Source organism: Puma concolor, chromosome B4, assembly GCF_028749965.1.
Source record: "Puma concolor isolate L17-30 chromosome B4, mPumCon1.1.hap2, whole genome shotgun sequence".
Classification (NCBI taxonomy): Eukaryota; Metazoa; Chordata; class Mammalia; order Carnivora; family Felidae; genus Puma; species Puma concolor.
The window spans coordinates 27,794,178-27,812,413 of NC_141673.1; the positions used below are offsets into that span (position 1 = coordinate 27,794,178).

The 18,236-nt window shown below is 42.7% G+C and overlaps 1 protein-coding gene across 3 annotated transcripts in view; it reads left to right on the forward strand.

Annotated features, from left to right (window-relative positions):
- Nucleotides 1-12,110: 12,110 nt before the first annotated feature.
- The window catches only part of EEA1 (early endosome antigen 1), a 116,719-nt gene continuing 110,593 nt past the window's right edge, over nucleotides 12,111-18,236 (forward strand). For all 3 annotated transcript variants that reach the window (XM_086712666.1, XM_086712668.1, XM_086712669.1), the window contains exon 1: nucleotides 12,111-12,371. In XM_086712666.1, the coding sequence (XP_086568792.1) occupies nucleotides 12,348-12,371 (24 nt within the window). In that variant the 5' untranslated portion in view covers nucleotides 12,111-12,347. The remainder of the gene's footprint in view (nucleotides 12,372-18,236) is intronic.

Genomic DNA, 18,236 nt, shown 5'->3' on the forward strand with positions numbered 1-18,236 from the left:
CCAATCACTCTTCTGGGTGCCTTCTGGCAACCTCCTTCCAGAGTTGAGTAGTTCTAGTACATGACTAGAGGCTTTGAGTCCAGGTTCATGACATGATTTGTTTTCAAACAAGGCAACCTCTTGGAAGATTTATTGAGCTAACAATCACATAAAACAAAAACATTTCACTTGTATTTGTTAAACAGCCTTAAAGTAGCCTCAGAAGTCACACAACAACTACTCATTTGGAGCAAGTCACTAAGTCCCGCCTACCTTCAAGGGAAGAATGAGAGCCTACCTTTTGGTGAGAGGAGTGTCAAATAATCTGCAGATATAGTTTAAAATCATTACAGTCAGAGAAAACATAGGCTACATGTTTTGGAGGCTTTACCCAGTAAGTTTACTATGAATAAGTGGCCTGAAATTTAATCCTTCCTTCCTTCCTTCCTTCCTTCCTTCCTTCCTTCCTTCCTTCCTTCCTTCCTTCAAAACTCATTTACAGAGATTGGCTACCATCTTGTCACAATAAAAAAATTCCAAATTGAAAACACATATCTTTCTTTAAAAATTTTTTTTTTAAACAGTGCAAATTTATTATCTTATGGTTCTGGAGGCAAGACATCTACAGTTCACTAGACTTAAGTCAAAGGTGTCTTCAGGGGTTGGTTCCCTCTGGAGACTCAAGGAGAGAATGTTTCTCTGCCTTTTCCAGCTTCTGGAGCCTGGCTGTACTCCTTGGCTTGTGACCCCTTCCTCACATCATTCCAAGACAAGGAAACTGAAGGGAATCTGCAAAAAACAAGCTGTTTTTTTTTTCCTTTCCTTTTCTTGCTTCTATTCTACCTAAGACTTGCACCCCTGCCTTCCACATACCTTAATGTATGTCCTCCTTTTATTTTACTATTTTTTATTTTTTTCTTTCTTTCTTTCTTTCTTTCTTTCTTTCTTTCTTTCTTTTTTTGTCCTCTTTATGAAGGTCAAGAAGTTAAGGATTTCTTTGGACCCTTCCAGCCCAACAGACAGAATACGTACGGAGTGATCAGCTGAGGTCATCATGTACGTTTTCTAAGACCGCTGGCTCCAGAGCGTAAATGGCATGTAGAGGACACCTGAGCAAGGGCTTGTTCGCTAAGTTCCCGGATGCCTGTGAGGACATGTGCCCCAGATCATCATCCTCCATAAAAGCCCTAGACCCCAAGCAAAGACGACATTCATTCTTCTTTCTTTTCTGAGTCTCCCAGACATTCGTTCCCTCTGTATCTGCTCTCTCTCTTTAGGTCTTCAAAAAACTCTGCTCTCGCTTCCTGCTGGCTTACATTCGATTTCGATCCTGCATGCAGCCAAAGACCCCCCTTGGCTGGTCCTGTGGGACCCCCCCCCCCCCCGAGTCCTTGGACCCGGCCTGCTGGCATCAGTTCCAACCCCTTATTTCCATTGTCACACATTCCATTTCCCCCTGTGTCTCAAATCTCTCTGATTTTTTAATTGTGGTAAAATGTCCCTAACGTCAAATTTAGCATTTTAATCATTTTTAAGTGGCATACAATACATACACATCATTGGATAACCATTCCTACCATCTATTTCCAGAACTTTTTAATTGAAAAGAGTTTTAAAATGTTGACCCTTATTATTATTATTATTTTGAGAGAGAGAGGGAGAAAGGAGGGAGCATAAGTGGGTGAAGGGCAAAGAGAGAGAGAGAAAGAGAATCCGAAGCAGGATCCGTGCCCGGTGCAGAGCCTGACAAGGAGCTGGATCCCACAACTGTGAGATCATGACCTGAGCTGAAAGCAACAGTGGGATGCCTCACTGACTGAGTCACCCAGGCACCCTGACCATTATTTTTATCATTACCTTCAATGTGGTATATGGGAAGAATCAGAGCTTGGTAGGCATGGACAAGTTTCCAACTTCTGATCCTCAGTGAATTCACCTATGATATTTAGATAGAGTTGTAGACAGCATAAATGAGGTGTCTAGAACTAGGCCAGGCTCTTTGCTTTAAATAGTTTATTTGATCTAGTGTATATGAACATATAGATTCCAGTTTATTTTCTTTTTTTTAAGGTTTTTTTAAATTTTTTATTTTGAGAGAGAGAGCAGAAAGAGGGAGAGGGGCAAAGAGAGGAGACAGAGAGAGACAGAGAGAGACAGAGAGAGAATCCAAGCAGGCTCCATGCTGTCATCACAGAGCCAGACATGGGGCTCGATCTCATAAACTGTGAAATCGTGATCTGAGCTGAATCGAGCTGAAATCTGATGCTTAACCAACTGAGCCCCCCGGGCGCTCCAAATCTAGTTTATTTTCCAACACTTCTCCAGGAGGAAGATAGCTCGACTCCTATTTAACGTGAGATCTTAACTGCCCGGCTTCCGGAGACTGAACTTGCTACGTCCACTGGCTCCCTTGCTCTTAGGCTCCTTGTTTGGCTGGACCAGTGGGAAGCACCTGCGGGAAATCCTGAAGGTGGAAGGGAGAGAGGACAGGACGTATACTTCCTTGGTATCCTCCCTTTCATGTCTAAGTGTTCTCTAAATATTCCTTTACTGAAGGTCACAGCTCCTGTCCTGCTGCCGCCAGTCTGTCGCATAGTTCTCCTTGAGTTCTGGTAACGGCTTCCTCCTCTTGCCCCTTTAGGCACTAGTCCAACTAGATCTGCGGGAACTCCTTCTGTTGCTAACAAAGGTGTGCTTTCCCATTTCTTACTGGTTTTCTCAACCTCTGACCATACCCATTTAAACAGTTCCCTCCTTCAAAATATTTTCTAATTTTTTTTTTAATGTTTATTTCTGCGCGCGAGAGAGTGAGACAGAGCGTGAGCTGGGGAGGGACAGAGAGAGAGGAAGACACAGAATCTGAAGCAGGCTCCAGGCTTTGAGCTGTCAGCACAGAGCCCGACGCAGGCCTTCAACTCGTGAATTGCGAGATCATGACCTGAGCTGAAGTCGGAAGCCCAACCGACTGAGCCACCCAGGTGCCTCCAAAATGTTTTCAATTACACTTTTTCTTTCTGGGCCCCTGATTGATACGTTCCTTTGTTTTGTTTTCGTTTTTTTGTTTTTTTGTTTTTTTGGTTTTTTTTTTTTGTAACAAATCTTACTCAGAATTCTATTGTGCAAAAAAGATAAAAATGAAGCTGCATCAGCCGATGCAAGGGTGAATAATACAGGGCCTCAACTACTTGCTTCTCCCCATCAACTGAGGTGACTTCTGAGAACTTAGGGTTTGGAGGGACACACTTAGAAAAACACTGGACTGAGAAAATCCAAGGAAATGCCAGCCCTGACCCATGTTTGGATGGCGTCTCTCTACCAAACTCATGAAATAAATTCACCTGACCTCACACACAAACACACTTGGGAAACATGTGAGAGCACAGCTTTAGATCCTGGTTCCATTCCTACAAGGCATCCGCACTGTCTCTTATAGTAGTCCATGTGCCTTACTTATTACATTTGGTTAGCTGTTTCAGCGAGGGGGTCTACAGGTTGGTTTCTCAGTCTAAAGGCTGATAAGAATGATGATTTGGGGGTTTCTCGGTGGCTCAGTTGGTGGTCTCTGACTCTTGATTTTGGCTCAGGTCACGATCTCACAGTTTGTGAGTCCCAGCTCCGTGATGTCAGCCTCTCTGCATGGACAGAGCTGAGCCTGCTTGGGATTTTCTCTCTTCGTCTCTCTCTGCCCCTCCCCTGCTCTCTCTCTCTCTCTCAAAAATATACAAATACATTTTTTTAAAAGTGATTATTTGGATTTGGCCTAACATCAATTTCACTTTGATTTACTATTGAATTTTTTCTTCAAATACACAATGTAGAGAATATTCACAAGATAAAAAAAAAAAAATGAGTTATCCTAGCTTGCCACTGTTTGCTTAGTTCCCAGAATGTGTGGTTTTGGAAAACCCATGCAGAACGAGAAGTCTACCAGGTCAGAAATCCCAACCATAAACGTTCATTCTCCATGAACGTGTGGTTTAAATGCAATTGGCCATGGCCTATCACATATATATTAAGGGCGTCATTTTTATTACATCTTAAGATATAACTGTTATTTTGGATCTTCCCTAAACCTGCCTCCAAAGAAATTCAGTGGTGACCTGATACTTTTTTTGAGGTTAATCAAGTCAACTAGAATATGGAAAAAACCAATAGAGACTTCTGGAGAATTCACGTATCTCCCACGCTTTGGAAGTCCTTGCCTTTGCCTCCCTCCTCATGATCCCCTCAAAGGCTAAAAGAAGCACAACTTGAGAGTAGGCTTCAATTGGTTCAGTGCTGCTAATATAATTTGTTAAAAGTGAACACTTCAGTTAAGTTAAAAAAAAAATCTACTTGATGACAAATAGCTGTCTGGTAGTCCTGTGTATATACCTTAGGATCTCTAAACTATTTTTGTCTTACATATACAAAGCCATCATCTGCATTTTGCTTATTGTGTTGTGAATTTTCATGGGTTTGCTTTGCTTCTAATTGCAAATGAATTATTTGGTTGTCACATGTTAAATTGACAAGAAGAAAAATGTTCTAATTTACAGAGGGTCAGGAATAGGTTGTTTCCCAGAAACACTGGGAAATTTTCAAGAGTCAAGCAACATACATACATACTAAAGGAAAAGAAAAACGATGACCAAATAGGATCAAAAGATTATTGAACTGCTCTCAAGATTGTTGGATTTGGACCATATCTTCACAAGTAGGAAGATACTAGTTTGAGGTACCTTGTAAGGCAGCCGTTATAAGAATAATTGTATGCCCTTCTATCTTAGTTTGCACTGCTGTAACAAAACTCTACGGAGCAGGTGTCAGAAATGTATCACTCACCGTTCTGGAGGCTGGAAGTCTGAGATGAGGGTGCCAGCATGGTTGGCTGAGGGCCATCTTTTGACTGCAGACTTCTTGGATCTTCACATGGAGGAAGGGCCTAGAGAACTCTATGATTTATTTTATAAGAACACTACTCTCATTCATGAGGGTTCCACCCTCATGACCTAATTACCTCTCAAAGGCCCTACCTACTAGTATCACCTTTGGGGGTTAGGATACATGTGAATTTTGGGTGGGGGCACAAACATTCAAACCATAGCCCCTTTCCTTCCTTTTTTCTTTCCTCCCTCCTTTCCTCCATCTCCCTTTCCTTCCTTCCTCCCTTCCTTCCTTCTGTCTTCCCTTCCTCCCTCCCTTCTTTCAATCTTTCCTCCTTTCCATCTTTCTTCCCTTCCTTCCCTCCTTCCTCAACAAATATTTATTGAGCACTGTTTAAATTATTGAGGATTCAGCAGTGAACAAGAGTCAAGGTCCTTATACTCAGGGAACTTACATTCTTTGGGGAGACATAAATAGACAAACAAGAAAAGTCAGAAATGATAGTTTTTTCTGCTATGCAGAGAAGTAAAATGGGTGATGTGATGGACTGGAGACCCATTAGAAGAGGTGATCCTTGAAGATATCTCTGAGGAGGTGACTTTTTTTTTTAAAGCTTTCAATTTTTTTTTTTTTTTTTTTTAGTAATATCTACACCCAGCACGGGGTTTGAACTTAGAACCTGAGATCAAGAGTCACATGCTCTTCTGACTGTGCCTGCCAGGTGCCCCTGAGGAAGTGACTTATAAGGTGCAACATGAATGCCGTAAAGTTAGCCATAAGATCTCAGGGAACATTTCCTAAATCGGAACAGGTTGGCACAAAGGCAGGAATGACCTCTGTGCAATGGAAGAATAAAAGTTCAAAGTCTGGGGCATAGTAAACCAAGGGGAGACTGTTATAAATGGAAGGCAGAGAAGCGGGCAGGGCCAGATGGACAGGGTGCGTGAGCCAGGATAAAGTCTGTGGATTTTATTGTGATTGTAATTGGAAGCTTCAATGAAGGAGGACAGTGACATTATTTGATTTGCATTTTAAAAAGTTGTTCCTAGTTGCTCTGTAGTTTATGGATGATAGGGAAGTCAAAGTGAAAACAGGGAGACTGACCAGGAAACTCTTACAGTGGTCTGGACAGGAGATGAAGGTGCTAAGACTAGGGTGATAATGGAAAGAAGTGGCAGATTTAGGATTAGCTTTGGAGGTAGCCCTGTTGGGATTTTCCTTCAGATGGATTGACTGGCGGAAGGGGAAGTGATAAGATATTTTTTTTTTCAACGTTTTTTTATTTATTTTTGGGACAGAGAGAGACAGAGCATGAACGGGGGAGGGGCAGAGAGAGAGGGAGACACAGAATCGGAAACAGGCTCCAGGCTCTGAGCCATCAGCCCAGAGCCCGACGCGGGGCTCGAACTCCCGGACCGCGAGATCGTGACCTGGCTGAAGTCGGACGCTTAACCGACTGTGCCACCCAGGCGCCCCCAGGAAGTGATAAGATAAAGAGAGAACTGAAACTCCAAGATTTTGGGTTTGATCCACCCAAGTTCCTAGTGGAAGTATATAGAGAGACACAAAAACTGGCAGAGAAGCATTTTGGTAATAAAAATGAAGCCGTTTTGTTTGGGCCATGTTAAGTTTGAGATGCTCATTAGACATCCAAGGAGAACTATGCAGATGGTTTGTTGTGGAGGTCTGGAAATCTGGGGAGAGGTCAGCGCAGGAGATATAAACTCGGGGATCTTTGGGCAGACAGATGAAATTTAAAGCTAGGAGACTGGTTGAGATCACTTCTAGGCTCTGTGGGACAGATAAAAGGAGGGACCCTAGAACAGAGCAGGGACACTGTAACATTAAGTTATGCAGTAGAGAAGTCAAAAGAGTCTGGAAGGAATGGCCATCAAGGAGAAAAGCCAGAAAGTGGATTGTCAAGGAAGCCAAGAGAATAAAATGATTTGAGGAGAGAGTGGTTAATTGTTCTCAGTGTCAGTAACAAAGTCAAAGCAATAAACTTGTCTGTGGATTTGGCAACAGGTAGGTCATTAGCATTAACATGAGTAGTCTCATTGGAGTAGGTGAGAAGGAGGCTTGATTGGAGTGAGTTAGGAAGAAAATGCAAGGTAAGACAGTGAAACCACTATCGGTGTGATAGCCATTGTGGACAAAGACCAGAGAAGAGAAGGAAGGTGGGGACAGGGTAGCAGGACTGCTGCCAGATCATGTTCAGTGACTCTCTGAGCTCTGTGGTATTTTAAGTTCATTTGTTTATTTTGAGAGAGGGGGAGCACAGAGAGGGGCAGAGAGAGAGAATCCCAAGCAGGCTCCCAGCTGTAAGCACGGAGCCCAGAGCAGGACTTGGGGCTGGACTCAGGAACTGTGAGATCATGACCTGAGCCCAAATCGACAGTTGGATGCTCAACTGACTGAGCCACCCAGGTGCCCCCGAGCTCTGTGGCTATTAATGTAAAATGAGCAAAATAGCCCCTGTGGTACACATGCGTGCACCTCTAACAACATTCAGCTCCTCCTGTGCAGCACACAGTAGATGGGTAGTTGGGTTTGGGTTCTGCTAGATGAAAACAGTGGAGGAAGTAGAGGGAGGTGAAGGTGTTAAGTATATTCATAAGGGGGTGGGGGTGGCTATGAAGCTGGATCGTGGCTTTAAGTTAGGTTTTGGTGGAAATGAGGATGCTAGGGAAATGATTGATAGTTAGAAAGTGAGAGGAGCCAATGGAGTGAAGATCTTGATGGAGTCAAAGAATTAATGGAATATTAATGTGAGAGAGGTGAATAGATAGGGATTAGTGGCCAGAGAGAGTAAGCAGTTATGTGTGGGAAGATGCTAAATTAGTGAAGATTAGTCTTACATTATTATGTCTCACCCAGTGTTTATTTACTTTTGAGCAATTACATTCTCTAGCGTATTATTCCAGTCAGATCATAAGGGGCAGGGGAGCACACAAACTTTTGAATAATCCACCTAGCTGAGCAGATGAGTCTCTTATATTATTATTATATTAATTACATAATAATTATATTATTATTATATTAATTATATATTATTATTATATTAACTACATATTATAATATTATTATATTACACAGGAGGGGCACCTGTCTGGTTCAGTCAGAATAGTGTAAGACTCTTGATCTCTGAGCTGTGAGTTCAAGCGCCACATTAGGTATAGAGATTACTAAAAAAAAAAAAAAAAAAAAAAAAAAAAAAAAAAAAAAAAGATTCTGCAGAATTCCAGTGTAGAAGGCCTTAGCATGTGACATTAACAAACAGCTTTAAACTAAATAAACTTTTGGAAAATAAACAAAAAAGAGAAACAAATGTCACTTAAAAAAAAGAAACTTGTTGGGAATGCAAGCTGGTGCAGCCACTCTGGAAAACAGTATGGAGGTTCCTCAAAAAACTAAAAATACAACTACCCTATGACCCAACAATTGCACTACTTGGCATTTATCCATGGGATACAGGTGTGCTGTTTTGAAGGGACACATACACCCCCATGTTTATAGCAGCACTATCAACAATAGCCAAAGTATGGAAAGAGCCCAAATGTACATCGATGGATGAATGGATAAAGAAGATGTGGTATATGTACACACACACACACACACACACACACACACACACACACACACACACAATGGCCTATTACTCAGCAATCAAAAAGAATGATTGCAGGGGCGCCTGGGTGGCGCAGTCGGTTAAGCGTCCGACTTCAGCCAGGTCACGATCTCGCGGTCCGTGAGTTCGAGCCCCGCGTCAGGCTCTGGGCTGATGGCTCAGAGCCTGGAGCCTGTTTCCAATTCTGTGTCTCCCTCTCTCTCTGACCCTCCCCCGTTCATGCTCTCTCTCTGTCCCAAAAATAAATAAACGTTGAAAAAAAAATTTAAAAAAAAAAAAAAAAAAAAAAAAGAAATAGAAAAAAAAAAAAAAAAAAAAAGAATGATTGCAAAGTTGCCATTTGCAACTATGTGGATGGAACTGGAGGGTATTATGCTAAGTGAAATTAGTCAGAGAAAGACAAAAATCCTATGACTCCACTCATATGAGGACTTTAAGAGAAAAAACAGATCAACATAAGGGAAGGGAAACAAAAATAATATAAAAACAGGGAGGGGGACAAAATAGAAGAGACTCATAAATATGGAGAACAAACTGAGGGTTACTGGAGGGGTTGTGGGAAGGGGATGGGTAAGGGGCACTAAGGAATCTACTCCTGAAATCATTGTTGCATTATATGCTAAGTAATTTGTATGTAAATTTTAAAAAAGAAAAAAGAAAATTAAAAACAAAAGAAAAAGGGTTAAATAAGAAAAAACAAAAAATATATATGTTGATTTCACAACTACAAAAAACACTTTTTTCCTTTCTCTACTTACAACCCTTTTATTTTTTTAAGATTTTTTTATTTTTGTTTTTAAGTAATCTCAACACCCAGCATGGGGCTTGAACCCACAACCCTGAGATCAAGAGTCACACACTCTACTGAATGTATCAGTCAGGAACCCCTACTTCTAACACTTCCAACACCCAATGTGTGGGGTTTTATTCCACACCAGGTAATTTGCCAATTTTCTGGATAGCAGCTGGGTGTCTGTTGGGAAAATGAATAAAATTTTACACCACAAGATGGCCGATGGGACTAAAACAAGCTCTGGTCTCTAGTTTAGAGACCCCTCTTCCGGATTCTTTTTGCCCTGTTTGCCGCGCAAGTGAAAACCCATCACAGGTATGGAAGCTGACAACTATAAATTACCCTTCCCCCCTTCATTCGGGGCTCAGATCTTGGAGAAATGGTCTCCTCTGAGCCCGCTGGTGCTAAATAAATCTCCGATCCACCAAGATCTCCGAGTGCCGCTTGGTTTTTCCACCAGCGTTCTGGCCTGGTTCTGTAACATGTCCTACAATTTAATTCAATTCTGATACAAACTACCTGGAGCCAGTGCAGACCCTCCAGGTTCAGGGCTCAGTCCACAAGATTGCCCCCACTTCAGACACCATTCACAAGGCTCAGGTTGTCACCTTTACTTTGGACCAGTTAGCTATAAATTGGAGGTTCCCACAACACCCTCCTCAGGTTTGATAATATGCTATAACAGCTCACAGATCTCAGGGAAACTCTTTACTTACCATTACTGGTTTATTATAAAAGATGCAACTCAAGAACAGCCAAATGGAAGGGATTCGTAGGGCAAGCTATGGGGGAAGGGGGAGGGGTTCCCTCTTCTCTGGGCATATCATTCTTCTAGTACCTTGGTGTGTTGGCTAACCTGGAAGCTCTCCTGGGTTTAGGATCTTTATAGAGGTTCTATTACATAGCTATGGTTGATTAAATCAATGACCATTAGTGATTAACTCTTTCAGTCCCTCTTCCCTACAGGAGGTGGGGGGGATGGGGGGCCTCAAAAATTGCAACCTTCTAATCATGCCTTGACCTTTCTGGAGATTAGCTCCTATGAGAAAGCTATCTAGGGACCCCCAACCACCAGTCATCCCATTAGCACACAATAAGACACGCAAGGGGCACCTGGGTGGCTCAGACCCTTGAGCATTCAACTCTTAATTCAGCTCAGGTCATGATTCCATGGTCCTGGGATTGGGCCCTGTGTTGGGCTCTGAGCTGAGCAGACTCAGTGTTCCATGCTGATTCATTCATTCATTCATTCATTCATTCATTCATTCATTCTCTCTCTCCTTCTGCACCTCTCCCCTGCTGGCTCTTGCTCTCTTTCAAGGGTCTTAGAAGCTTTGGTGTCAGGAATTAGGGTCAAAGATTAAATATTAGAACAAAAGATGCTTCTAGCATCCTGTCAGTCAGGAAATTACAAGGGTCTTACAAACTCTGTGTCAGGATCTTGGTACAGAGACCAAGTATGTATTTATTATGCCACATAGTTCTATCACCCTATGTTGGTCAAAGTATTTTCCATGTTGTCTGAAAACAAAGCACCCTGTGTCTGGAAAGATGGAAAAGTGTGTGCTTTGCTATGTTTGTCTGGAAATATTTAAGTGCAATAATCAATAGTGATTAATAATGTATTAGTTTTAGGTGTGACTATTTTGTTGCACTATAGACACACACACTAAAACACAGAACATGTTTGGAATAGAAACATATTAGATCATATGCTTTACACTTTAGAAAAAACACTTTTACATTAACTCATTTGAAAATAGTATTTGCTGCATGTTTTCAAACAATCTGGAAGTACTTTCCAAAAAGCATTCCATTCATTGCTTGGGTAGACAAGGTCAATTGCATTACTCCTTCTTTTCCTATTTAAATAATATTAAAGTTTTCTCTTCTTCTCAGGGTAAAACTTCTGAACCTCTTAGCTTGTGAATGGTAGGACTCTGGAGCTGTGATTGTTGAGTTTAAATGATGACATGGTGCCTGGAAGTCAATTTGAAGTCCACGTCCTTGTTTTGGCACACTGTTTATCTGTGACCTTATTATTTTTTCTTTATGAAACATACGCATTAATGTTGACTCAACTCATATACCTATTATTCGAATAGGACTTAAAATTCCTTAGGAGAATGGGCCACACATGTGCTTTAGAAAGACAAAGTGCATCATGTTAGCGACATCAGTCCATTAAATGTTGTTGTTATGGTCCAGAAAGGAGAACCCTAAACTTCTCTTGCCAACTCAAATTCCAGTTTCTTCCTATCCTTTCTTCTGATTCTATACTTTCTCTTTGGCTGAAATTGGAAGCAAAAAGGGAGTAGAGAAAGGAAAGCAGGGGTTGAAGAGGAGGAGGAAAGCCCAACAGACAGGTTAATCCTGTCTGCGATTCTCTGCTTTCACCCAGGGGCTAAGCTCTTCCAGCAGGAATGAAGATGTAGTCCAGGCTCGGTCGAGACCAGGGTCACGTTGACAAATTTGACGAAGCAGCCTGAGTTTTGGTCGCATGTGCGCACCCCGCAACCCCTCCACCCGCCGAGGTCTGGGACCACCCCAGGCCGCGGCCCAGGTCTCCCCATCCACCTCCCCGGCGGACACGCGGTCGGCGCGCGGGCACGGCCTCTGACGGAGCGCGGGCGTGCGCTCGGCGGCCGCGGCGTCCCCTTGCCCGCCGGAAGGAGCGGCGGCGCCAGCGTCCTGCCGCCTGTCCGTCACGCAGCCGCCCACGCCGCCGTCGCTTCGGATTGGTCGCAGGCCGGGCCGGGCCCCTTAGGGCCCCGCCCCCCGCGGATGGACAGGCCGGGAGGGCGTGGCGCGACGGGCGGGTCCGCCCAGCTGTCAGTTACGGGGGCGGCCCGGCCGGCGGGCGGGCGCTCGCTGGCTACCTCGTCTCTCGCTCGCGCGCGCTCCCTCTCGCCGCCTGTGGGGAAGTCGGGGCCGCCCGAGCGGCTGCCGCCACCGCCTCGCCCCGACCTCCTCCCCGGTCCCTTCCCGGCTCAGTCTCTCCCGCCCGCGCACCCCCGAGTAGTGAGTGGTCCCGCGTAAGGTCCGGAGAGTCACCGCGGCGGCCCGGGTGGTGTTTAAACCATGTTTAGGAGGATTTTGCAGAGGGTAAGAGAGTGAAACCGTCTTTCCGGCAGCACGTGAGCGGGAGAGCCCGAGTCCGGGGCTGCGGGCGCCGCCGCCGAGCTGAGGAGCCCAGGCGGCGGCGTGGACGCCCCTCCTCAGCGCGGGCTCCTTCCTTCTGTAGGCCCCGCAGCCCCGGGAGGCGGTTAGGCCTCGGCCGTCCTCTCCGGGGGCGGGCCGCGGGGGCAGGGAGGGCGGGTGGGGCCGCGGCGGCGGGGCGGCAGGCCGGAGCCCGGGCCGGCGCCGAGTCCCCGGCGGCCCCGCGCGCCCGGGCCCGGCGCCGCGCTCCCGCGCGGGGCTGTCAGTGCGACGGGCGGCGGGGCGGGAGGGTGTGGTGCCGGCGCGTTCCTTCCAGCTCCGGGAATGGCAACGCAAAGGGAGTTAGTGCGTCCAGACGGGTGGAGAGCGCCCCGTGGGAGATCGCGGGAGGCTTGCTCAGCCTCTGCATCCTTCGCGCCCACCGCGCCCCCCAACTTTGCACGCACCTGCCACTCTCGGCTGGACAGTATTGCAGGGTAATGTGGTTAAACCCGGCCTAGCTCGGGCCCAATCGTGGTACCGACACTTACTGGCAAAGTCAGCTGAGGAAGAAGATATTACTCACTCTTGGAACCCCCCCCCCAACCCCCCAATTAAAAATGCGTTTCCCCCTCTCAGCCCAGGACCCTTTTTGAGCTCTGCAAGAATAAATTCGCAGTAAGCCTTATCCAATGATATACGCATACTCCTTCACTTTCTGCCAGTGCTACTATCCCTGTTGGAAATCTGGGGGGAAAAAAAAACAACAAAAACCCTTAAGATATAAAAAATAAGAACATTGGAAAGCTGTAGGTGTGTTGTTTAGAAATCAGTTCCTGGAATAATAATAGGGTATATTTTCCTACAAGAGTTACTGTACTCAAGTTTTTGTTTTGGATAGCTTTTTTTTTTTTTTTTTTTTTTTGAAAGTGATTGGGGGGGGTACAACAAAATGTAAATGATTGAAAAGTTGGGGCCAAACTCATTAGATGGTTGCTGGGGAAGTAGCCTCACTAGTTCAAAGGACAAAAGAAATTAGTGCGTTTGTAGTATTCAGCCAAGGAATGTGCCAAAGACAGTTGAGTCATCCACTATATGGAAAGGGAGTGTTCTTGGCTCCTGCATAGCTTTGTGAAATGTTCAAGTCATGTGAAACTTGGTCATCCGTCAGGGGGAGAAATAGTTAACTTTTGGATCTACCACCCTGTATTGACATTTGATGATTTTCTGCAGTGGTTTTGTCAGAGTCTTTTAAAATCTTGATAAGCTGATGATTTTGGCAGTAGCAAGGGCATGCCCTTTACCCTTGCCGTCAGTTCCTGTGTTCGATAGTAAGGACATCTGTGCGTGATTTGCTTGTAGTACTTGGAGATTTTTCTTTTATGGGACCTGGAGGAACGGATTAGCTCATGCTTCAGATTGTGTTTCTGTCGTAGTTCCACATCTGAAAATTGGTTTGCCTATGGTCTGCTTTAAAGTTTATAAATAAAACAAAGTGTTTACTGACTTACCAGCAGCTTCTGGTAGGGTTGCCTGGCTGGCTCAGTCTGGGGAGCATGCGACTCTTGAGCTTGGATTCAAGTTGTGAGTTCGAGCCCCATGTTCGATGTAAAGATTACTTTAAAAAAAAAAAAAAAGATTAATTAAAAAAAAAGTATTCTGGCATTTATAGATTCATTTTCAGAAATATGGAATACTTTCCAGTACTCTTGGTTTAATGTTGTTAAGCATTACCATCATATTAGGACTATTTTTATATAAAGACCACGTGTTGATACATACACATCAACTGTGACCGAAGTTTTAATTAAAACTGCAAAATTGGAATTTGTTCTGGTTATTACTGAGATGTGGTATAGAATCATCACATATGACTAAGTCAGTTGAAGACTGACTTTCTTAACCAAGGCAGTATTGACATTTGTGACTGGATAATTCTTTGTTGTGGGGGGCTGTCCTTTGAATTCTGAGATGTTTAGCAGGATCCCGGGCTTCTCACTTCAGACCAGTGGCACCCTTCCCCCATTCCCTTTCCCCTCGTGACAACCAAAAATATCTCCGTACTTTACCATATTCCCCTACGGACAAAATTGCCCTTGATTGAGAACCACTGTGTTAAATATGTATACTCTTTTATACGTATAAAATTTGAATTGTTTCTCAGTTACTTTTTGTTCCCTGTGTATTTATTGAGTGTCAGTAAATGTCAGACATACGCAAGGGGCTGGGAAACACTTGATAAATGGGTCCTCCCTTTAAAACTCACAGCCAGATAGAGGATGTCGACCATTTGAAAGTAATTACAGAGTGCCCTGGGTGCCACTCTGGGTCAGGGTGTTGGGACCATCAGGAAGACTTCTGGTAGGAGGGCATATTCCTACAGTATATACTTTATTGACTCCACAGGTGGTATTCACTAACAAGTATAACTAGAATCTTTAAATTATGTAACACGGCAACCATTTTATTTTACCCCACCCTGATAATCTTATTTCTCAGCGGAGGTGATAAGATATTAAGATGAAAGTTGCTAATTTAGGGATTTGTTTGAAATGGTCTCCATGCTTTAGCGTTCTCTTTTTAGATGACCTTTTCATTTTAACTGCTGTTATTTTCTTCTGAATAGTGTCCTTTAAAAAGCATTTTTAAAGAAGAAACAGACAATGTGCTTGCAGTCAGTTGTAACTCTGAGTCACTGAACATCACCAATAAGGTCCCAGGGTACTTTACAGAAAATGTTTCTGTTTTCTTCTTCCTTTTTCTTTTTTTGTTTCCATTAGCTTACTATAAGTTGTCTTTCTGAGGCTTGAAAGGGTCTGATTTAGAAAAAAAATTCTTTTTATGGTTGCTTCAACATGTATGTATTGACTATTTCGCTTAATGGTCCTTTGAAGAGAATTACGAATTTAAAGTGCTTGATGACCATAGGGCATCTGGCTGGTTTAATTGGTGGAATATGCAATTCTTGATCTTGGGGTTGTAGGTTTGAGCTCCACGTTGGGTATAGAGATTCCTTAAAAATAAAATCTTAAAAAAAATAATAAAGTGCTTGATGACCAGAGAGATAGATGATCAGCATTTAGTACTTTAGGCAGTATGTAAACTTCGTTGGTATTTCTTTCTTAAGGAATTTACAGTGGTTTAATTAGAGTATTAGATTTCCTTTTGCTGGTATATGCCAATAACATTGCTAAAGAAAAAAATGGACTTAAGTATTCTAGAATTGTAGAAATAAAAGGCTTCTTTTATGGTCAGCAGGTCTATTTGATTTTAAAAATGAGGAAGTATAAACAGATTAAGTGATTTATCTAAGGGCAACACGGTTAGTAGATGTCAAAACTGAGCCAAGAGCCGGATTCTCCCAACTCAATCCATTTCTCTTTTTCTGGTACCTTGTTGCCCTTTCCACTACTACTCAATTGATATGGTTAGCACTCTGCTAATCACAGTGGAAGATATTGGGAAAATATGAGACTTAACTTCTTCCTCAAGGATATGATTAAGTGCCAGAGAAATTGGTACAGACAATGAAGGCTGTAGTGGTACAGAAGAGGAAAGATCAGAATGATCCTGTGTGAGTGGGTAGTCTCCTTGCAGAAAATGAGCATGAGGTGGGGTTTTGGAGAATGTGTGTGTGTAGGAGAGGTCTTAGGAAGGTTTCTTTTTAGAAAGGAGTTACAGTATAAGTAAAGATGCAGAGATGGGAATGAGTTCATTCTTCCTGCCTTCCTCCTTCCTTTACATATTACTTTTCAGTAAGCAGATATTTGTAACACTTGGCTATGTGCTAGAAACTGGGGATACAACAGTGAATAAGATACAGTCCTTACACTCAAGTAGCTTACACCAAGTGACTTTTAGAGAGAAGAGATCTGTTTACAGCACAGAGAAATTGAGAGAGAAATTTACAAAGATAGTGTGACACCCCATTGTGGAGATGCTTACTTTTCTAGCTCATCCCTGTTCAATGCAAATGTGAATTTCATATGTAATTTGAAGTTTCTAGTAGCCACATTTAAAGTAAGAAGAGGTGAAAAAAGATAAAGTAAAAAGAGGTGAAATTAATTTTTAAAACATATTTCTTTTGACCATGTATCTAAAATATTCAATATAAAAATTATGATATATCTTACATTCTCTCTCTCTCTCTCTTTTAACTAGGTATCTGAAATCTGGTGTGTATTTTGTACTAACAGCAAAGCTCAATTTGTACTAATCATATTTCAGTTATTCTGTAGCCCTGTGTATTGGGTGGTGCTGTTTTAGTTGAATACATATTTAACTTTAAACTTTTTATTTGGAACTAGTTTCAAACTTACAAAAAGTTGCAAGAATAAAATAATAGGAACAAGCAACAGCTTTTTAAATTTTTTTTTCAAGTTTATTTATTTTGAGACAGAGAGAGAGAAAGGACAGAGGAGGGGCAGAGAGAGAGGGAGAGAGAGTGAATCCCAAGCAGGCTTTCAGATGTGGGGCTTGAACTCACAAACTGTGAGATCATGACCTGGGCTGAGATTAAGAGTCAGATGCTTAACCTACTGAGCACCTAGGTGCCACTACAAGGAACATTTTTCTCACTTTCTTCTCTCTTCTTTTTCTGTGTCTTTTTTTTTTTTTTCTTTTCTTCTCTGACTCATTTGAGGATCAGTTATGGTCTTTTACCTCTGAATACTTCAATGAAGAATAGGGATATTTATTTACATAGCCACTGTATAGTTGCCAACTTCATAAATATACTTTGGTTCAGTTACTATCTATGATTCCAGTTTTGTCAGTTGATCTGGTATGTCCTTTGTAACATTTTGCCCTCACCAGTTTAGGGTCCAGTTAGGATTAGGTATTATATTTAGTTGTCATATTGCTATAGTCTCTTTTTATCTGGAACATTTCCATAGCATTTGTTTGTATTTATGAAGAGTACAGATCCCCTCCTGCTTTTTTCCCCCTACACTGTTCTTCATGTTATGTTTATGTGATATTTTCTTGTGATTAGATTGAGATTATGCATTCTTGGCCAGGATGTTGCCTAGAAGATGTTGCCTCACATCTGGAGACCCAGGGTGTCTTTCTGTCCTCCATAGGTGCTGTTAGATTTGATTACCTTGTTAAAGGTCAAGGTGTAGCCCATTTTTGACTGTATAATACTATTCTTCTTTTGCCATTAGTAGGCATCTACTTATAAGACCCTGCAAATATCTTGCTCCTTATCAAAAATTTCCCTTAAATTTAGCATCCATTGTTCATTCTTTGTTGTTCATTGCCTATCTAGTCTTCACCATAATGACTGCAAAATGATGATTTTCCCACTCCAGCATTCCCTTCTCCTTCACCAATTGGTCATTGGGTTTCCGTTCCTCCTTCCCTCTCTCCCTCCCTCTCCATTTCCTTTCTGTCAGCTTCCTTTTTTCTTTACTAATTTCAGTTTTTAAAAATGGTTTATAACTCATCACTGTTCTTAATTATTTTGGTGCTCTAATTGTGTCAGATTTGAACAGTGGGAGCCCATTAGGGTGGCCCTGTGTCCTTTTGACATTCTCCAATAATTTTTTTTAACCTCTTCGCTACTGTTTGGTATAACAGTGTATTCTAAGCTCATCCATTACTCTTTCCTAGCCCTGAAAATAGCCAATTCTCTGAGGAGCCCTGTGTCTTTTAGTGGGGATCCAGATCTGGGGTAACTTTTCTTCTTATTTATTTCAGCAGACAAATCTGACATTTTGAACTTTATTCTGTAGGCATTATGAAATCAGTAAGATTTTATTAAGCAGGGGTGCCTGGCTGGCTCAGTTGTAAGAGCATGTAATACTTGGTCTTGGGGTTGTGAGTTCGAGC